General features: G+C 33.7%; 1 protein-coding gene across 2 annotated transcripts in view; it reads right to left on the bottom strand.

Moving 5' to 3' along the window:
• The window catches only part of CNTLN (centlein), a 585,894-nt gene that overhangs the window by 168,754 nt on the left and 394,851 nt on the right, over positions 1 to 22,289 (bottom strand). For both annotated transcript variants that reach the window (XM_074197564.1, XM_074197563.1), the window contains exon 13: positions 3,817 to 3,917. In XM_074197564.1, coding sequence (XP_074053665.1) covers positions 3,817 to 3,917 — 101 coding nt within the window. The remainder of the gene's footprint in view (positions 1 to 3,816; positions 3,918 to 22,289) is intronic.

The following is a 22,289-nucleotide window of genomic DNA, read 5'->3' as shown; positions in this document are numbered from 1 at the left end:
CAAAGGAGAATGAGAAAATAGTTTTATTACCCATAAAGTAACAATCACCTTGGTTTAAACAGTGATTAATAATTTGTTACAATGAATTAGGCATTTCTTTTGTCTTTGGAACCTGTCATACTCAATTAAAACTTCTGTGTTCATGAAATAAATAGAACACTGTTCTACATATAACAAAAGCTAAAAAAGGTAGAATTCCTCATCTAGGGAATATGTACCTTTATCTTGATAGTAATCTCTTAGCTCCCTTGTTTTTGTTTTTGTGTTTTTTTTTAAATTATAGTCCCTTAACAGAGTGGAACTGAATATATTTACAACATTTTAAAAGCAACACACAAATATGATATGCAAATAATATTCAGATGCCTACTATATTTCTGGATGCAGTATTTACCACTAATTTATCTTAAAAACCAAGCTGTTTCTGGATTCAAAGTGAATAAATTAGAGAACAAAACAATAGTTAAATATATTAAATTAGCTGATGCAGAACCACTGACAAAGTAAACCACTGAAACTATATATTTTTAAAAATCAACATTTAAATGAAAGTTTGTTAAATTGTTTATAAAAATAAATAAATTAAAGGAATTCTACAATATAATTTTTTAGGATCAAATCTGTTGAACAAAATTATCCCTCTTTCATAACATTTTCAAATCAAATCAACAAGTGTTATTTGTGCCTATTCAAGACAATACATAAGTTCTGCTGACTGGTTTTCTGTCCTTCATGTCCAAAGAAACCCCAGATGATATCACAATGTCAGGATGAAGATACAGTGAGTATATGACTGTAGTTGATCAGACCAATATGAGCTTGAAAGGCACAAATAGTTAATCTGAAAATCTGAAGCAGGGATGTCTCTAAATTTGCACAGCTCACATTTCTTTTGTGTTACTAATATTCTGCTTTGCTCATTGAGCACAGTGCCTTCCCACCATGCTGGGAAGTCCTGTGCCATTATCACTCATGTTTCACAATCAATTCCAGAGATATCTGAAGAGTTTTCAGCAATGTTGATAGATGCCTTTCATGAGGATGAAAATGGCATCAAGTTCAACTATGACACTGATGGCAAATTATTTAATTGAAAACTAAAGTGGAGGAGAGTTGATGTGCTTTTTGTTCAAAAATGTTTGTGAAATCGTGGAGCCTCTGAGAATATGGATCAATTATTTTCAGCTTGTGCTAATTTTGGCCAGACAAATAAAAGGAAACAGAGATTCTCCACCAGCCAGCATCATACCATCCATATGTGGAACCATGCATGAGTTACAACAAATGGAGAAATTTTAAATGCTGTGGATTAAGTTCACTAACCTTAGCAGTATACTTTCCAGGAAAGTACTCATAGATGATGAGGTTGATGATTGCAGTGTTTGGGAGTCTCCAGATGAGATTGTGGGAGAGAAAAGATATTTAGGGTGCCTACCAAATGAAGGTAGCCATTGTACCAATCCAACTGTGAAGACAGTATAGAAGTGCTGTGTCAGCAAACAGAATCACCTTTGAATTGTTTTGGGAAGATTATAAAGATTATAAAGATTATAAAGATTATAAAGATCACCTGGCAAGATAATATACTAAACCTTTCTCAAGCTGAACTGTCAGGCATTGAAATTCTACTACAAAGAGGATGATTTCAGTAGACTGGCCACACTGTTCAAATGTCAAACATACATTTGCCTAAAAAGAAAACTTTTAGGAGAACTCAAGGGAAGCACTCACACAGAGGTCAGAAGAAGCAAGACAGGTTAATTCTGCTAGGTTTGATTGTAAAGAATTTGTGGGAATTAACATTAATTCCACAATGACTTCTAGAATTAGAAGAGAAAAGTAACAATGAAAATTTTAACTTTGGTATTATTACATTATAATGTGCTATTTCTGTTTTAGGGGTGACAAAACTATAGATCCAAAACTGGAAGCTACATCCCTGATTAACAACAAATCCAAGGAAAACAAACTAATAAAGTCCTTTTAAGAAAAGAATGGTTTCATCTTTGCCAATATGAAGAATGATAGGTAAGAGAATAAATGAAATTGAGTCATCTTTTCTCTAGGCTCCTTCATTCCTATTTTTAAAGGACATCTAATTGTTAAGGTCTTGCTCCACATTATACTGAATCTAAAGGATAGTAGATATTTTTACTTGGTTCCTAATTTAAAAACTATTTAATGGCAGACCCAGAATAATCAGGGACTGAACCTGAACCAGAATTTTCAAATTACTCTAAGGAAAACTGTGAAACCCAAATCTTAACTTCCATATTTTGTTCTGTTCTGTTTTTTCTTCAGCACATAAGTAATAATTTTAACTTTAATGATTATTATTCTATCTTCTCTTTTCAGGTCAAAAATGGATTCTAAATTATTTCTAAATCTTTACTAATTCTTATCTTCATTTTCTTTCTTCCCAATACAAAATCTCAACAATCAGATTTCTTTGTCCTATCACTCCAATGAAATTGCTCTAATATCACCAAAGATGTCCTTTTATTCTGAATAAGTAATTCTTATCTTTTCTATATTTCCTTACTTCCTCTGCTGCTTGGCACTACTGACCTTCAGACTTTCTCTTAATATAGCTTTGATGACACTATCCTCTCCTGAATTTCCTTCCCCTTTTCTGAAGTTGACTGTCCTCTTTCTCCTCTCTTGATTGGGAGAAAGGTTATCAACGTACAATTAAAGTTTGAATCATGTATCCCTAAATTAATTAATATTCATTTATAGCAATGTAGTTTTTTTTTGTTTCTTGCCTCACTTACAGAGGGGTTCACAAAATCTTCTTTATGCATTTCATTATCCATAAACACTTAATATCATCTACAGATCTGAATGTGGCATTGTAAACTTCTTTTCCAGATGAAGCACATTAAAAATTAACATATGCATCCCAGAAGCAATCCTTGGTGAGTTCCACTATTCCTATTTCTCTATGTATAGACATAGTGGTAGTGTCCATCACTATTTTTTCTGTATCTCTGAATCAAGTTTTAATGATTAAACAACTACCATGAATTCATGGTGACTCAAATTTTAAAACAGTTTTTGTTGTGAAATCTCAGTCATAAGAATTTGTAAGTCTAAATGAATTACATTCTTTGGATTTTATCCATCTACTTTTTTTTTTCAGATTTTTCAAGGTAATGGGTTTAAGTGGCTTGCCCAAGGCCATGCGGCTAGGTAATTATTAAGTGTCTGAGGTCGGATTTGAACCCAGGTCCTCCTGACTCCAAGGCTAGTGCTCTATTCACTGTGCCACCTAGCCACCCCTCCATCTGCTTTTTTGTCTACCTCTGCAAAGCCCTTTGGCAGATTAGACAAATATAATATTTCAATTTAATTGAATAACAATCCATCAACTACAATTTATCAAGGACAATTATTGGTACAATGGAGCAAAAAAAACCCCAAAAGAACAGAAGACTTAATTCCTATCCACAAAGACTTTATACTCTATAGGCACATTTAAACCATTTAAACAGGAATTGAAAGATGTGATAAGATGTAATGCAATTGAGTAGAAATATATAAAGTACAATAGAAATTAGACAAAAAAATCAATTGTTATGGGTTGTGTTCATCAAGGAAGAATTCAGGAAAAAAAGGTAGAACTTCAGAAAGGTTTTTGCAGGAAAAGGAGGATATAGACAAATAAAAAAGAAATTGCAGAAAAGAAAGCAATTACATGCATAGGGACAGGAAATGGGGAAAAGAGGAAAGGAAACTAGATTCATTAATAAATAAAAATTTCATGAGAGAATAGAAAATAAAGTTTGAGTGTGTTCATGTATATAATTAATTTACCTTCTCTATCCTGCTCCAGGCATGCATTCACTTCTTGCATTTTAGCTATTTCCATGGATCTAAAAACTTTAAGTTGATCCAACTGTTCTTCCAGATTCACACTATTTAAAAAAATTCAAAATAATAAATTACTTTTTAACATACTGAAACATAAAGAGAAATGTTACTCAAATCAGTCAAAAAATATTTACTATGTTTTCCAGGTACTGTGCCTTTAAGCACTGGGGACACAAAAAAAATGCAAAAGATATTTACTGCTCTGATGAGCTGAGACACCATGCAAATAAACTGTGTACAAACAATCTATGTACAAAATAAAATGGAAACAAAAAACATATGAAAGGCACTAGTTAATGATTTGAACAAGTCAGGATTAAAGTTAAGACTTGAGGAAATCCACAACGGGAAGGTGATAAGGGAGATGATTCAAGGGCATGGTGGAACAGCCCCTAAAAATGTTCAGAATGGGAAGACATAGGGAATATTTTATGCAAAGAATGCCAAGGAAGCTTGCTCTAGACCAGAGAGTGTGTAAGGGTAATAAGGTATAAGAAGGCTGAAAAGGTATGGTAACGGGTTAGGTTATAAAGGGCTTTGCATGACAAACAGAATTATACAGTTTACTAGCCTTTTAGGATTGCAGAAATTCAAGAAAAAAATAGAAGTGCTAAGTTTTCAGATCTCACAATAACAATGTCAAATGTAGCAGTAAATAAATTTATCCACCTTGGACTATCAATACTGGCAAAACTATTGTCCATATGCATAATGTGAAGTAAAAGTTTTAGATTTTACAATAATGGGGTTTTATTTTATGGTTAAATGTTTTATAAGTTAAATGACTAAATAAATATCCACTTAAAGCTAAATTTTTCAACTGTCAAATCACTTTTAAATATGTCCATTCCAATCTACCAAAGTACAATATAAGGTAAAATAAGAATTAAGGGAGGAAACAAAAAGAAGAAATAAAAGAGATGTCTTGAAAATTTTCCATGTAAATCATTTGGATTCCATATTCAATGAAATAAATCTTTAAGACAATAGCAAGTGAAGGCTATTGTTAATTCTCAGATAAAATGGAAGATTTGCATTTCAAATTTTTGAGAAGGAAAAATATGCACTTTAATAAGATTTAGAGGTCAAATTATGGAGCATATATTAAAGAAAAGATTAGTAACAAAAATAATAAGAGATACAATCAAGAGATGATGAGGACCTGACCCATAATGGTAGCCATGTGCATGAAGAGAAACAGAAGTATATTATTTTATTGAACTGAAAAATCTCTAGTGTCTACTGAGGCCAATTTCTATGCTTTAAAATGTATAATAAATCCACAACTGAAATCCACAAGGAAGAAAAAATGTTTAATAGTATCAATAATAATTAAAGAAGCTTTTATATGCATATATTTAAATCATATCTAATATTTTCTATTTTGTGAAAATAAGGACATAGTAAATGAAAAGAATCTGGAACTACTCTTTTTTTTAAAAAAAGGATTATTAAATATAGAAGTGGATCAGTGGAATAGATTAGGTACAAATTAAGCAGTAGTAAATGACTATAGTAATCTACAGTTTGATAAACCCAAAGACACTAGCTTTTGTGCTAAGAACTCACTATTTGACAAAAACTAGGCATAGACCAACATCTCACACCCCATATCAAAATGAGGTCAAAATGGGTACAGGATTTAGACACAAAGGGTGATACCCTGACCAAGAACAAGAAATAGTCTCTCTGTCAGATCTATGGAGAGGGTAGAAGTTTATGACCAAACAAGAGATAGAGAACATAATAAATTGCAAAATGGATGATTTCAACTATCTAAATTTAAAAAGTTTTGAACAAATAATGCAGAATAACAATAATGAAGGAATTCAGAAAAATGGGAAATAATTTTCACAGCAATCATTTCTGATAAAGGACTCATTTCTAAAATATGGAGAGAACTGAGTCAAATTTAAAATTTTAAAGTTGAAAAATGATCAAAGGATATAAACAGGAAGTTTGTGATATGATATTAATCTATAGTCATATGAAGAAATGCTCCAAATAATTATTGATGAGAGAAATACAAATCAAAACAACTCTGAGGTATGATATTACACCTATCAGATTGGCTAAGCTGTCAAAAAAGGAAAATGATCAATGTTGGAGGTGGGAAATTGGGGCATTAATGCACTGTTGGGGGAATTGTGAATGGATCCAATCATTCTGGAGAGCAATATGGAACTAAGCTCAAAGGGCAATAAAATTGTATATACCATTTAATCTAGCAATACCACTACTTTATCTGTAGCCTGAAGAGATCATGAAAAAGGGAGAAAGTTCCACATATACAAAAATATGTATAGCTGTTCTTTTAGTAGTGACAAATAATTGAAATTTGAAGGGATGTCCATCATTTGTGGAATAATTGAACAAGTTGTAGTATATGAATGTGATTGAGTACTATTGTTCTGCAAGAAATCATTAACGGACAAACTTTAGAGAACCATAGAAAGACTTATATGAACTGATTCTGAGTAAAGTGAACAGAACCAAGAGAACACTGAATACATAAAAAGCAATACTGTGAGATATTCAACTATGAACACAGTTCCTCTCAGCAGTTCAGGAAACAAAGAGAGACCTGTTATGGAAAATACCATCCATATCCAGAGGAAAAACTATGGAATCTGAATGCAGAGCAAAACATACTATGTTCACTTTTTTAAGTCTTTAATGTTTTTTCTTTCTTTATCATGGTTTCCCCCCCTTATTTCTAATTCCTCTTTTACAACATGACTAATATGGAAATGTTTTAAACATGATTGTACAACTTTTACCAAATTGTTCACTGCCATCAAGGGGGAAAGGGGAGGGCAGGGAGGGTTGTAAAAAAATTTGGAACTCATAAACTTCCAAAGAAATGAATGCTGAAAACTACTTTTGCATGTAATTGGGAAAAAATTAAATAATAAAGACAATCCCCCCCCAAAAGAAATAAAAGAACCATTAAGTTTAGGTATCTGAAACAGTAATCTCTTTTCAAAAAGATTTGTATAAAGATTTTATTTTATTTTGAGTTTTACAATTTTTCCTATAATCTTACTTCCTTCTCCCCACCCTCCACAGAAGGCAATTTGTCAGTCTTTACATTGTGAAACAACAGTCTTAAAAAGCATTATAGTTCAGTGATTCCCAGAGACTGGTTTATGAGACATTCAGGTGATCCTAGAGATAGTTTCTTAAATTCATAAATATAATGTGATTAAGCCTCTAATTTCATTTCTTATAAAAATTAATAATATATTTGTCATAATCAATCAAGAAGTGTTTTTATGGGTCTCCTCTTTGCCAGGTACTATACTGGGGGATAAGAATTTTAAAAAAGAAATATTATCTTGATACTTCATCTTAAGGATTATTGCCTATTCTTTTCTTTCTGAAAGCTGATGTTAGGAAGTTTTGGGTCAGAGAGAAAGTTGCAAAAGCACACCAAATAAGAGGAGAAAGAAGAAATTGTTTCCTTGCTTTTTTTTTTTTACCCTGGCAAAAATTGGAGAAGTTTGTGAATGGTAATCTTGCTCTTTTATACCCTTTTATGTACATATATTCTTCCCTCTTTATACCTTTCCTGTTGAAAGTAAGGTTTCAGCACTATACATTTCTTCCTTACTAGCTTCTTCTGTATCAATATTTTTGTTTTATGTCTCATATGTACAAGATAATTACTTTTTATCTGTTTTATTTTAGAATCACCCCATCAAATTCAGCTCAGTTCAAGACTCTTTCAAACTACAAATAGTGAAGATAGTCATAAGAATTGTGCTAATATTTTCATATATAAATAAACATTTTGACTTTATTGAATCCCTTATAATTGATCTTTAATGTTTACCTTATATTTCTCCTGGATCATATATGTCGAATTTATTCTTTAGTTTTTTTGGGGGGGCAACCAATAAGTCTTTCAGTTTATTAAATGTCCACTTTTTCCATTCAGGATTATATTTCATATTGATGAGTAAGTTACCCTTAGTAATAAAATCAGCTCTTTTACTCCATGGAATATAGTATACTAAGACCTATACTACTTCAATGTAGTAGCTGCTAGGTCATCTGTAATCAGTATTGTAGCTCTGTATATGTAAATTTATTTTTCTTGTTGTTTCAAATATTTTTCCCTAACCTGGGAGTTTTGAAATTTCGCTAAGAAGTTTTTCTCCTAGGATTTCTTTTAGAAGATATTTAGTGACTTTTTCCCCATTTCTCCTTTGCCTTCTTGTTACAGGTAAATTTAGGGGAATTTTCCTTGATAAGTTCTTTTTTAATATATATATATATATATATATATATGTGTGTGTGTGTGTGTGTGTGTGTGTGTGTGTGTATATGTATGTATGTAAAATTTGTTCTCCAATTATATGTAATAGTAGTTTCTACATATCATTTTTGTGATGTTTTGAATTTTACAATTTTCCCCCAACCTCCCTTCCCTCCCCCCATGCTCCCCACAGAAGGCAGTTTGTTGATCTTTACATTGTTCCCATGCTATACATTGATCAAAATTGAATGCACTGAGAGAAAAATCATATCCTTGAGGAAAAAATAAAATATAAGAGATAGCAAAATTATGTAGTATATAAGACAGCTTTTTTAAAATTGAAGGTAACATTCTTTGGTCTTCATTTAAACTCCACAATTCTTTCTCTGGATATAGATGGTATTCTCCATCAGAGATACCCTAAAATTGTGCCAGACTGTTGCACTGATGAAATGAGCAAGTCCATTAAGCTTCATTCCCATGTTGCCTTTAGGGTATACAATGTTCTTCTGGTTCTGATCATCTCACTCAGTACTGGTTTATGCAAATCCTTCCAGTCCCATGCCTCCTGGTGTTCCCTCTATAGTATTCCATAATGTACATATACCAAAATTTGTTCAGACATTTTCCAACTAATGGACAATCACTTGATTTCCAATTCTTTGCCACCACAAACATATCTGGGGTGAATATTTTTGTACAAGTGATGTTCTTATGCTTTTTCATGAGCTCTTCAGGGTATAAAACCAGTAGTGGTATTGATGGATCAAAGGGTATGCACATTTTTATTGCCCTTTGAGCATATTTCTAAATTGCTGTCCAGAAAGGTTGGATGAATTCACAGCTCCATCAACAATGTATCAGTGTCCCAGATTTCCCACATTCCTTCCAACACTGAGCATTGTCATTTCTGGTCATATTGACCAGTCTGTGAGGTATGAGGTGGTACATCAGAGATGCGTTAATTTACATTTTCTCTAATAAGTAGTGTTTTAGAGCAATTTTTCATATGACTATGGATTACTTTGATTTCCTCATCTGTAAAATTACCTTTGTATATCCTTTGACCATTTGTTAATTGGGGAAATGGCCTCTTTTTTATGAATTTGACTCAATTCTCCATTTTAGAAATGAATCCTTCATTAGAAATACTACTTGTAAAAATTGGTTCCCAATTTACCACATTTGTTTTGATCTTGGTTTAGTGTTTTTTGTCTGTACAAAAGCTTTTAATTTAATGTAATCAAAATTATCTAGTTTGTTTTCTTGATCTTCTAGTTTGCTTATAATATTGCTTTGTATGTCTAAATCCTATATCCCTTTTGATCTTATCTTGGTATAATGTGTGAGGTGTTAGTCTAATCCAAGTTTCATCCATACTAACTTCCAATTTTCCAAATAGTTTTTATCAAAAAGAGAGTTTTTAGCCCAATAGCTGGAGTCTTTGGATCTATCAAACAGCAGATTATTATAATCATTTCCTGCTATCTCTTTTGCACCTAGTCTATTCCACTGATCCACCACTCTGTTTTTTAGCCAATACCAGACAGTTTTGATGACTGATGCTTTATAATATAATTTTAGATCTGGTAAGGCTAAGCCTCCTTCTTTTGCACTTTTTTTTGCATTGAATCCCTGGAAATTGTTGACTTTTTATTTCTCCATATGAATTTACCTACAATTTTTTCTAACTCATTAAGGTAATTTTTTTTGGAATTTTGATTGGTAGGGCACTAAACAAAGCAGTTTAATTTTGGTAGGATTGTCATATTTATTACATTAGCTTGACCTATCCATGAGCAGTTGACATTTGCCCAGTTATTTAAACCTGATTTCATTTGTGTGATAAGTGTTTTGTAACTGTTTTAAAAAATTTTTAAGTCTTCCTTGGCAGGTAGACTTCCAGGTATTTTATACTGGCTGAGGTTACTCTGAATGGGATTTCTCTTTCTAGCTCTTTCTGCTGTATCTTGTTAGTCATATATAGAAATGCTGAGGATTTATGATGGTTTATTTTATATCCTGTGACTTTGCTAAAGTTGTTACTTATTTCTAGTAGTTTTTAAGATGATTTTTTGGAATTCTCTAGATATACCATCATGCCATCTGCAAAGAGGGAGAGTTTTGTCTCTTCCTTCCCAATTCTAATTCCTTCGATTTCTTTTTCTTCTCTTACAGCTGAAGCTAACATTTCTAATACAATATTGAATAGTAGTGGTAATAACGGGCATCCTTGCTTCACCCCTGATGTTACTGGGAATGCCTCTAGCCTAATCGCATTGCATATGATGCTTGTTGATGATTTCCGGTAGATATTGGTTATTTTATTTTATTTTTTTTTTTAGTTTTTGCAAGGCAAGGGGGTTAAGTGGCTTGCCCAAGGCCACATGGCTAGGTGATGATGAAGTGTCTGAGGCCGGATTTGAACTCAGGTACTATTGACTCCAAGGCCGGTGCTCTATCCACTGCACCACCTAGCCACCCCTCATACTGGTTATTTTTCTAAGGAACAATCCACTTATTGCTAAACTCTCCAGTATTTTTAGTACAAATGAGCCTTTTCAGCATCTATTGATATAATCATATGATTTCTGACAGTATAATTGATTATATCAATAACAAACCTAACAGTATTCTTAGTATTGAACCAGCCCAACATTCCTAGGATAAATCCTACTTAGTCTTAATGTATTATCCTAGCGATAACTTGTAATCATTTTGCTAAGATTTTATTTAAGATTTTTGCAACTCTGGGGCAGCTAGGTGGCATAGTGGATAAAGCACCGGCCCCTGGAGTCAGGAGTACCTGGTTTCAAATCCAGTCTCACACACTTCATCATCACCTAGGCGTGTGGCCTTGGGCAAGCCACTTAACCCCATTTGCCTTGCAAAAAAAAACCCTAAAAAAAAAAAGATTTTTGCAACTATATTCATCAGGGACATAGGTCTGTAATTTTCTTTCTGTTTTAACTCTTCCTGGTTTAGACATCAGCACCATATTGGTGTCATTAAAAAGAGTTAGGCAGAGTTCAGTCTTCACCTATTTTTCCAAGGAGTTTATATAGAATTGGAACAAATTGTTCCTTAAATGTTTGATAGAATTCACTTGTGAATCCATCTGGCTCTGGAGATTTTTTTCTTAGGGAATTCAGTAATAGCTTGTTGAATTTCTTTTTCTGAGATAGAGAGTTATTTAGGTATTTAATTTCCTCTCATTTAACATCGGCTACTTACATTATTGTAAATATCCATCCATTTCACTCAGATCGTCAAATTTATTGGCATAGAATTGGGCAAAATAATTCGGAATTATTACTTTAATTTCCACCCCATTGATGGTGAGCTCACCTTTTTCATTTATGATACTAGCAATTTGGTTTTTTTTAATCAAACTGACCAGAGAGTTATCAATTTTATTGATTTTTTCATAAAACCACACTTGGTTTTATTTATTAGTTCAATAGTTTCATTGCTTTAGATTTTATTAATTTCTCCTTTAATTTTTGGAATTCCTAATTCTAAGTAGTTGGGGGGTTTAATTTGTTCTCTCTATAATTTTTTTAGTTGCATATTTAGTTCATTGATTTCCTCTTTCTCTGATCCATATAAGCATTTAAAGATTAATATATCCCCTAACAGCCACCTTGAGTGTATACCACAGGTTTTGTTATATTGTTTCATTATTGTCATTATTTAGGATAAAAATATTAATTCTTTCTATAATTTGTTGTTTGAGCCACTCATTCTTTAAAATGAGGGTATTTAGTTTCCAATTAGTTTTGGGTCTGTATCTCCCTGGTCCAACATTGCATGTGATTTTTATTGCATTATGATATGAGAAAGATGTATTCACTATTTCTGCTTTTTCTGCAATTGATTATTAGTTTTTATGCCCTAGTACATGATCTTTGTTGTGTAGGTGCCATGTACTGCAGAAAAGAAAGTATATTCCTTACTATCCCCCATTCAGTTTCTTCCATAAGTCTCTCATGTTTAGGTTTTCTAACAATCTATTTACCTCCTTAACTTCCTTCTTGTTTATTTTATGGTTAGATTTATTGAAATCTGAGAGTGGGAGTTTGAGGTCTCCCACTGGTAGATTTTTGCTGTCTGTCATCCTGTAACTCCTTCAATTTCTCCTCTAAGAATTTGGATGCTATACCATCAGGTGCATACACATTTAGTATTGAAATTACTTTATTATCTATGGTACCTTTTAGGAGGATATCGTTTCCTTCCTTATCTCTTTTAACACTATTTTTGCAGCTGGTTTGTCTGAGATAAGGATTGCTACCCCTGCTTTTTTCACTTCAGTTGAAACAAAATATATTTTGTTCTAACCTTTTACCTTTACTCTATATGTATCTCTCTGCTTCAAATGAGTTTCTTATAAGCAGCATATTGTAGGATTCTGGTTTTCAATCCACTCCACTATTTGGGTATGTTTTAAGGGGGAGTTTATCTCATTCACATTCAAAGTTATAATTACTAACTCCTTATTGCCCTCCATGTTATCTTCCCTCTCTTTGTATTTTTCCCCTCTTTTCCCTTTATCCATATTCCCTGATATTTTGTTTCTGAATACCACCACCTTCAGTGTATTTACCTTCCTGTATCAACCCCTCCCCTTTCTTTCCCCTTTCCCTTTTCCCCTTCTTTCTTCCCTTCTTTCTGTTAGTTCCCCCTTTTCTCCTCCCTCCTCCCCTGTCTCTCCCCTCCCCTTTTCCCCTTTTCCCCTTTTAATACTTGAAAGGTAAGATAAGTTTCTTAATTTAACCTAGTGTATTTAAATTAACTTAAAGCCAAATCTGATGAAAGGAAGATTCAGGTGTTTCTCACCTCCTCCCTTTGTCCCCTCTTTTGCAGTAGATCCTTTGTATTTCTTACTGTAATGAGATTTACCCCATTCAATCTCCACCATCTTCCTGTCTCCTTACTGTCTCCATTTTTAAGGAGGTGTTGTTTTAAAGTCATTCTGAGTCACAGAAAAGTCATGAGTGTTCATCACTTTTGGCTAAGTATATTCTCTCTAATAGAGTTACAATTCTCAAGGGTTATGAGAATCTTTCTCCCAAGTGGGTATATAGCCAATTTCATCTTATTGGATGGAAGTTTTTTTTCTTTACCGTTTTTTTAACCTTTTCATGTGTCTCTTGAGCCTCCAGTTTGATGTCCAAATTTTCTAATTATCTTTGGTCTTTTCATCAGGAAATGCTGGAAGTTTCCCATATCATTAAATGTCTTTTCCCCTGGAAGAGAAGGCTCAGCTTTGCTGGATAGTGGATTCTTGGCTGCACTCCAAGTTCCCTTGCTCTTCACAATATCTCATTTCAGGTCCTTGGATCACTTAATGTTGTTGCAGCCAGGTCTTGCATAATCCTTATGGTAGCTCCTTGGGATTTAAATTGTTTCTTTCTGGATGCTTGCAGGATTTTCTGTTATCTGATAGTTCTAGAATTTGGCCACAACATTCCTTGGTGTTTTCATTTTAGGATCCCTTTCTGGAGGGTAATTGATACATTCTTTCAGGAACTATTTTGCCCTCTGGTTCCATGATATCAGGGCAGTTTTTCCATCACTAAATCCTGTAATATTTAGTCCAGGCTCTTTCCCCCCCCACCTTCAATATTTTCAGGAATACCTGTAATTCTCAGGTTGTCCCTTCTTGATCTATTTTTGAGGTCAGTGGTTTTGCTGATGAGGTTTTTTACATTTCCTTCTAATTTTTCGATCTTTTGTTTGTGTTTAACCGAATCTTGTTGTCTCCTGAAGTCATTAGTTTCCACAGATTCCATTCTTTTTTTACAGAAGAATTTTCTTCATTTTTCTTTTGAAACAATTATATTTTTGAAGGAGTTTTCCATTTGTCCAAGTGTAGTTTTGAGAGAATTATTTTCTTTTTGTATTTGTGCAATTTTATTTTCTAAGAGTTTGTTTTCATGTTGCAAGATGTTGATTTTCTATTGCAATGTGTTAATTTTCTCTTGGGTTTCTTTTCCCCAATTTTTCCAAGTTAACCCACATTCCCCCCACAGTCCTCAGGGTTGGTAGGTGTTCTTCTCCTAGCTTCTTTTTCCGGGTTTTGTTATCGAATTTCTGTCAAGAGGTTTCTTTCATGTTATTTTTGAGGGGGAACCAGGAGGACTTAGCACAGTGCCTGTCTTCTCTCTACCATCTTGGCTATGAGTCCCCTTGAAAATTTCTAATAATATTTTACCAAGATTCTTTTTAATTATAATTTTCAAGTAGGTTACCTATTCTAATATTATTTCTCCTTGATCTGGTCTCCAGATCAGTTGTTTTTCTGCTGAGATGCTTCACTTTATCTCCTATTTTTCCTTCTTCATTCAGACTTCAGGGCTGGAGCTCTACCCACTACTCTACCTTGCCACCCCATGCCACCTAGCCACCCCATTTATATCATTTTAAGTTCTTCCAAGAACTCTTTTTCTTATTTGGGATCATTTGACATTTTTACTGAAAAAGAATTTACTTTTTTTTAGCTTCATTATCTATTTCTGAATGTAAATCTGGATCTAATCTAATCCCAATGCAGCTTCCTATAGTTAAGTTCTTTTTCCATTGCTTATTCATTCACTGGCCTCAGTCACTTAATAATTACCTAGGTGTATGGCCTTAGGTAAGCCACTTAACCCCATTTGCCTTACAAAAACCTAAAAAAGATCAGTGTTAAAAATTGTCTTTACATAAAATTGGAAAAAAATAAAATACTATTAAAAACAAAAGCATTGCAAAAGAAGATGATCAAATGTTTCAAGCAATTTTAGAACGATTTTTAATCACCCAAAGTTTGGTGGTAATGAAAAGTTCTTTCAAAAAAAAGATTATGTTCTCTTCAATATTCTTTTGAATCATATCAAAGGTTTTACAAACTAATTTATTTTTAATCATCCTAAGCAATTTTATTGCTGAAAGGTTTCATACTATATATTTATAAGACAACGATACTACATACTCATAGGACCACACCCTAAATAAAATTAAGTTACTTTTGCATCATATCATAGAAGTCAGCTGGGATAACTATATACAGTACTACACATTTTTCTTAAAACATATTTCTCAAATACTCCACATGGAATATAAGTGGGAGTAAACAAAATTTGTTTTTGTCTCTTTCTATGTCTCTATGTCTCTTGAGTTTGTCTCTTTCAGCAGTGAAGACAAAAGACAGGATTATCAATCAAGTAATCAATAAACATGAATTAATGAATTGATATTGAATGAAGAGAGGAGAATATTGTACACATTAATGGTAACATTGAGAGATGATCAACCATGATGGACTCAGGTTCTCTCAACAGATCAGTGATTAAGGACAATTCTTATGATGGAAAATGCCATTCATATGCAAAGAAAAAACTATGGAATTGGATTACTTTTTTTTTAAGTTTGTTTTTTTGCAAGGCAATGGGGTTAAGTGGCTTGCCCAAGGCCACATAGCTAGGCAATTAGAAAGTGTCTGAGGCCAGATTTGAACTCAGGTTCTCCTGACTGCAGGGCTGATACTCTAGCCACTGTATCTCTCTGTTCCACGTATCCATGTAACTGCCTCCATGCCAAGAGTTTCAACTAATTTTTCTCTAATTATTCTAATGCAAGTGTCAGTAACAGACAGCAAGTAATATTGAATAGTAGTGGTAATAACGGGCATCCTTGCTTCACCCCTGATGTTACTGGGAATGCCTCTAGCCTAATCGCATTGCATATGATGCTTGTTGATGATTTCCGGTAGATATTGGTTATTTTATTTTATTTTTTTTTTTTAGTTTTTGCAAGGCAAGGGGGTTAAGTGGCTTGCCCAAGGCCACATGGCTAGGTGATGATGAAGTGTCTGAGGCCGGATTTGAACTCAGGTACTATTGACTCCAAGGCCAGTGCTCTATCCACTGCACCACCTAGCCACCCCTCATACTGGTTATTTTTCTAAGGAACAATCCACTTATTGCTAAACTCTCCAGTATTTTTAGTACAAATGAGCCTTTTCAGCATCTATTGATATAATCATATGATTTCTGACAGTATAATTGATTATATCAATAACAAACCTAACAGTATTCTTAGTATTGAACCAGCCCAACATTCCTAGGATAAATCCTACTTAGTCTTAATGTATTATCCTAGCGATAACTTGTAATCATTTTGCTAAGATTTTATTTAAGATTTTTGCAACTCTGGGGCAGCTAGGTGGCATAGTGGATAAAGCACCGGCCCTGGAGTCAGGAGTACCTGGTTTCAAATCCAGTCTCACACACTTCATCATCACCTAGGCGTGTGGCCTTGGGCAAGCCACTTAACCCCATTTGCCTTGCAAAAAAAACCCTAAAAAAAAAAAAGATTTTTGCAACTATATTCATCTTCCTGGTTTAGACATCAGCACCATATTGGTGTCATTAAAAAGAGTTAGGCAGAGTTCAGTCTTCACCTATTTTTCCAAGGAGTTTATATAGAATTGGAACAAATTGTTCCTTAAATGTTTGATAGAATTCACTTGTGAATCCATCTGGCTCTGGAGATTTTTTTCTTAGGGAATTCAGTAATAGCTTGTTGAATTTCTTTTTCTGAGATAGAGAGTTATTTAGGTATTTAATTTCCTCTCATTTAACATCGGCTACTTACATTATTGTAAATATCCATCCATTTCACTCAGATCGTCAAATTTATTGGCATAGAATTGGGCAAAATAATTCGGAATTATTACTTTAATTTCCACCCCATTGATGGTGAGCTCACCTTTTTCATTTATGATACTAGCAATTTGGTTTTTTTTAACCAAACTGACCAGAGAGTTATCAATTTTATTGATTTTTTCATAAAACCACACTTGGTTTTATTTATTAGTTCAATAGTTTCATTGCTTTAGATTTTATTAATTTCTCCTTTAATTTTTGGAATTCCTAATTCTAAGTAGTTGGGGGGTTTAATTTGTTCTCTCTATAATTTTTTAGTTGCATATTTAGTTCATTGATTTCCTCTTTCTCTGATCCATATAAGCATTTAAAGATTAATATATCCCCTAACAGCCACCTTGAGTGTATACCACAGGTTTTGTTATATTGTTTCATTATTGTCATTATTTAGGATAAAAATATTAATTCTTTCTATAATTTGTTGTTTGAGCCACTCATTCTTTAAAATGAGGGTATTTAGTTTCCAATTAGTTTTGGGTCTGTATCTCCCTGGTCCAACATTGCATGTGATTTTTATTGCATTATGATATGAGAAAGATGTATTCACTATTTCTGCTTTTTCTGCAATTGATTATTAGTTTTTATGCCCTAGTACATGATCTTTGTTGTGTAGGTGCCATGTACTGCAGAAAAGAAAGTATATTCCTTACTATCCCCCATTCAGTTTCTTCCATAAGTCTCTCATGTTTAGGTTTTCTAACAATCTATTTACCTCCTTAACTTCCTTCTTGTTTATTTTATGGTTAGATTTATTGAAATCTGAGAGTGGGAGTTTGAGGTCTCCCACTGGTAGATTTTTGCTGTCTGTCATCCTGTAACTCCTTCAATTTCTCCTCTAAGAATTTGGATGCTATACCATCAGGTGCATACACATTTAGTATTGAAATTACTTTATTATCTATGGTACCTTTTAGGAGGATATCGTTTCCTTCCTTATCTCTTTTAACACTATTTTTGCAGCTGGTTTGTCTGAGATAAGGATTGCTACCCCTGCTTTTTTCACTTCAGTTGAAACAAAATATATTTTGTTCTAACCTTTTACCTTTACTCTATATGTATCTCTCTGCTTCAAATGAGTTTCTTATAAGCAGCATATTGTAGGATTCTGGTTTTCAATCCACTCCACTATTTGGGTATGTTTTAAGGGGGAGTTTATCTCATTCACATTCAAAGTTATAATTACTAACTCCTTATTGCCCTCCATGTTATCTTCCCTCTCTTTGTATTTTTCCCCTCTTTTCCCTTGATCCATATTCCCTGATATTTTGTTTCTGAATACCACCACCTTCAGTGTATTTACCTTCCTGTATCAACCCCTCCCCTTTCTTTCCCCTTTCCCTTTTCCCCTTCTTTCTTCCCTTCTTTCTGTTAGTTCCCCCTTTTCTCCCTCCTCCCCTGTCTCTCCCTCCCCTTTTCCCCTTTTCCCCTTTTAATACTTGAAAGGTAAGATAAGTTTCTTAATTTAACCTAGTGTATTTAAATTAACTTAAAGCCAAATCTGATGAAAGGAAGATTCAGGTGTTTCTCACCTCCTCCCTTTGTCCCCTCTTTTGCAGTAGATCCTTTGTATTTCTTACTGTAATGAGATTTACCCCATTCAATCTCCACCATCTTCCTGTCTCCTTACTGTCTCCATTTTTAAGGAGGTGTTGTTTTAAAGTCATTCTGAGTCACAGAAAAGTCATGAGTGTTCATCACTTTTGGCTAAGTATATTCTCTCTAATAGAGTTACAATTCTCAAGGGTTATGAGAATCTTTCTCCCAAGTGGGTATATAGCCAATTTCATCTTATTGGATGGAAGTTTTTTTTCTTTACCGTTTTTTTAACCTTTTCACTGATTCTGAGTAAAGTGAACAGAACCAAGAGAACACTGAATACATAAAAAGCAATACTGTGAGATATTCAACTATGAACACAGTTCCTCTCAGCAGTTCAGGAAACAAAGAGAGACCTGTTATGGAAAATACCATCCATATCCAGAGGAAAAACTATGGAATCTGAATGCAGAGCAAAACATACTATGTTCACTTTTTTAAGTCTTTAATGTTTTTTCTTTCTTTATCATGGTTTCCCCCCCTTATTTCTAATTCCTCTTTTACAACATGACTAATATGGAAATGTTTTAAACATGATTGTACAACTTTTACCAAATTGTTCACTGCCATCAAGGGGGAAAGGGGAGGGCAGGGAGGGTTGTAAAAAAATTTGGAACTCATAAACTTCCAAAGAAATGAATGCTGAAAACTACTTTTGCATGTAATTGGGAAAAAATTAAATTAAATAATTTTCCCCCAACCTCCCTTCCCTCCCCCCATGCTCCCCACAGAAGGCAGTTTGTTGATCTTTACATTGTTCCCATGCTATACATTGATCAAAATTGAATGCACTGAGAGAAAAAATCATATCCTTGAGGAAAAAATAAAATATAAGAGATAGCAAAATTATGTAGTATATAAGACAGCTTTTTTAAAATTGAAGGTAACATTCTTTGGTCTTCATTTAAACTCCACAATTCTTTCTCTGGATATAGATGGTATTCTCCATCAGAGATACCCTAAAATTGTGCCAGACTGTTGCACTGATGAAATGAGCAAGTCCATTAAGCTTCATTCCCATGTTGCCTTTAGGGTATACAATGTTCTTCTGGTTCTGATCATCTCACTCAGTACTGGTTTATGCAAATCCTTCCAGTCCCATGCCTCCTGGTGTTCCCTCTATAGTATTCCATAATGTACATATACCAAAATTTGTTCAGACATTTTCCAACTAATGGACAATCACTTGATTTCCAATTCTTTGCCACCACAAACATATCTGGGGTGAATATTTTTGTACAAGTGATGTTCTTATGCTTTTTCATGAGCTCTTCAGGGTATAAAACCAGTAGTGGTATTGATGGATCAAAGGGTATGCACATTTTTATTGCCCTTTGAGCATATTTCTAAATTGCTGTCCAGAAAGGTTGGATGAATTCACAGCTCCATCAACAATGTATCAGTGTCCCAGATTTCCCACATTCCTTCCAACACTGAGCATTGTCATTTCTGGTCATATTGACCAGTCTGTGAGGTATGAGGTGGTACATCAGAGATGCGTTAATTTACATTTTCTCTAATAAGTAGTGTTTTAGAGCAATTTTTCATATGACTATGGATTACTTTGATTTCCTCATCTGTAAAATTACCTTTGTATATCCTTTGACCATTTGTTAATTGGGGAAATGGCCTCTTTTTTATGAATTTGACTCAATTCTCCATTTTAGAAATGAATCCTTCATTAGAAATACTACTTGTAAAAATTGGTTCCCAATTTACCACATTTGTTTTGATCTTGGTTTAGTGTTTTTTGTCTGTACAAAAGCTTTTAATTTAATGTAATCAAAATTATCTAGTTTGTTTTCTTGATCTTCTAGTTTGCTTATAATATTGCTTTGTATGTCTAAATCCTATATCCCTTTTGATCTTATCTTGGTATAATGTGTGAGGTGTTAGTCTAATCCAAGTTTCATCCATACTAACTTCCAATTTTCCAAATAGTTTTTATCAAAAAGAGAGTTTTTAGCCCAATAGCTGGAGTCTTTGGATCTATCAAACAGCAGATTATTATAATCATTTCCTGCTATCTCTTTTGCACCTAGTCTATTCCACTGATCCACCACTCTGTTTCTTAGCCAATACCAGACAGTTTTGATGACTGATGCTTTATAATATAATTTTAGATCTGGTAAGGCTAAGCCTCCTTCTTTTGCACTTTTTTTTGCATTGAATCCCTGGAAATTGTTGACTTTTTATTTCTCCATATGAATTTACCTACAATTTTTTCTAACTCATTAAGGTAATTTTTTTTGGAATTTTGATTGGTAGGGCACTAAACAAAGCAGTTTAATTTTGGTAGGATTGTCATATTTATTACATTAGCTTGACCTATCCATGAGCAGTTGACATTTGCCCAGTTATTTAAACCTGATTTCATTTGTGTGATAAGTGTTTTGTAACTGTTTTAAAAAATTTTTAAGTCTTCCTTGGCAGGTAGACTTCCAGGTATTTTATACTGGCTGAGGTTACTCTGAATGGGATTTCTCTTTCTAGCTCTTTCTGCTGTATCTTGTTAGTCATATATAGAAATGCTGAGGATTTATGATGGTTTATTTTATATCCTGTGACTTTGCTAAAGTTGTTACTTATTTCTAGTAGTTTTTAAGATGATTTTTTGGAATTCTCTAGATATACCATCATGCCATCTGCAAAGAGGGAGAGTTTTGTCTCTTCCTTCCCAATTCTAATTCCTTCGATTTCTTTTTCTTCTCTTACAGCTGAAGCTAACATTTCTAATACAATATTGAATAGTAGTGGTAATAACGGGCATCCTTGCTTCACCCCTGATGTTACTGGGAATGCCTCTAGCCTAATCGCATTGCATATGATGCTTGTTGATGATTTCCGGTAGATATTGGTTATTTTATTTTATTTTTTTTTTTTAGTTTTTGCAAGGCAAGGGGGTTAAGTGGCTTGCCCAAGGCCACATGGCTAGGTGATGATGAAGTGTCTGAGGCCGGATTTGAACTCAGGTACTATTGACTCCAAGGCCAGTGCTCTATCCACTGCACCACCTAGCCACCCCTCATACTGGTTATTTTTCTAAGGAACAATCCACTTATTGCTAAACTCTCCAGTATTTTTAGTACAAATGAGCCTTTTCAGCATCTATTGATATAATCATATGATTTCTGACAGTATAATTGATTATATCAATAACAAACCTAACAGTATTCTTAGTATTGAACCAGCCCAACATTCCTAGGATAAATCCTACTTAGTCTTAATGTATTATCCTAGCGATAACTTGTAATCATTTTGCTAAGATTTTATTTAAGATTTTTGCAACTCTGGGGCAGCTAGGTGGCATAGTGGATAAAGCACCGGCCCTGGAGTCAGGAGTACCTGGTTTCAAATCCAGTCTCACACACTTCATCATCACCTAGGCGTGTGGCCTTGGGCAAGCCACTTAACCCCATTTGCCTTGCAAAAAAAACCCTAAAAAAAAAAAAGATTTTTGCAACTATATTCATCTTCCTGGTTTAGACATCAGCACCATATTGGTGTCATTAAAAAGAGTTAGGCAGAGTTCAGTCTTCACCTATTTTTCCAAGGAGTTTATATAGAATTGGAACAAATTGTTCCTTAAATGTTTGATAGAATTCACTTGTGAATCCATCTGGCTCTGGAGATTTTTTTCTTAGGGAATTCAGTAATAGCTTGTTGAATTTCTTTTTCTGAGATAGAGAGTTATTTAGGTATTTAATTTCCTCTCATTTAACATCGGCTACTTACATTATTGTAAATATCCATCCATTTCACTCAGATCGTCAAATTTATTGGCATAGAATTGGGCAAAATAATTCGGAATTATTACTTTAATTTCCACCCCATTGATGGTGAGCTCA

Source organism: Macrotis lagotis, chromosome 8 (assembly GCF_037893015.1).
Source record: "Macrotis lagotis isolate mMagLag1 chromosome 8, bilby.v1.9.chrom.fasta, whole genome shotgun sequence".
Classification (NCBI taxonomy): Eukaryota; Metazoa; Chordata; class Mammalia; order Peramelemorphia; family Peramelidae; genus Macrotis; species Macrotis lagotis.
The sequence above is the reverse complement of the archived record's forward strand: the minus strand, read 5'-3'. Positions and strand labels throughout refer to the sequence as shown.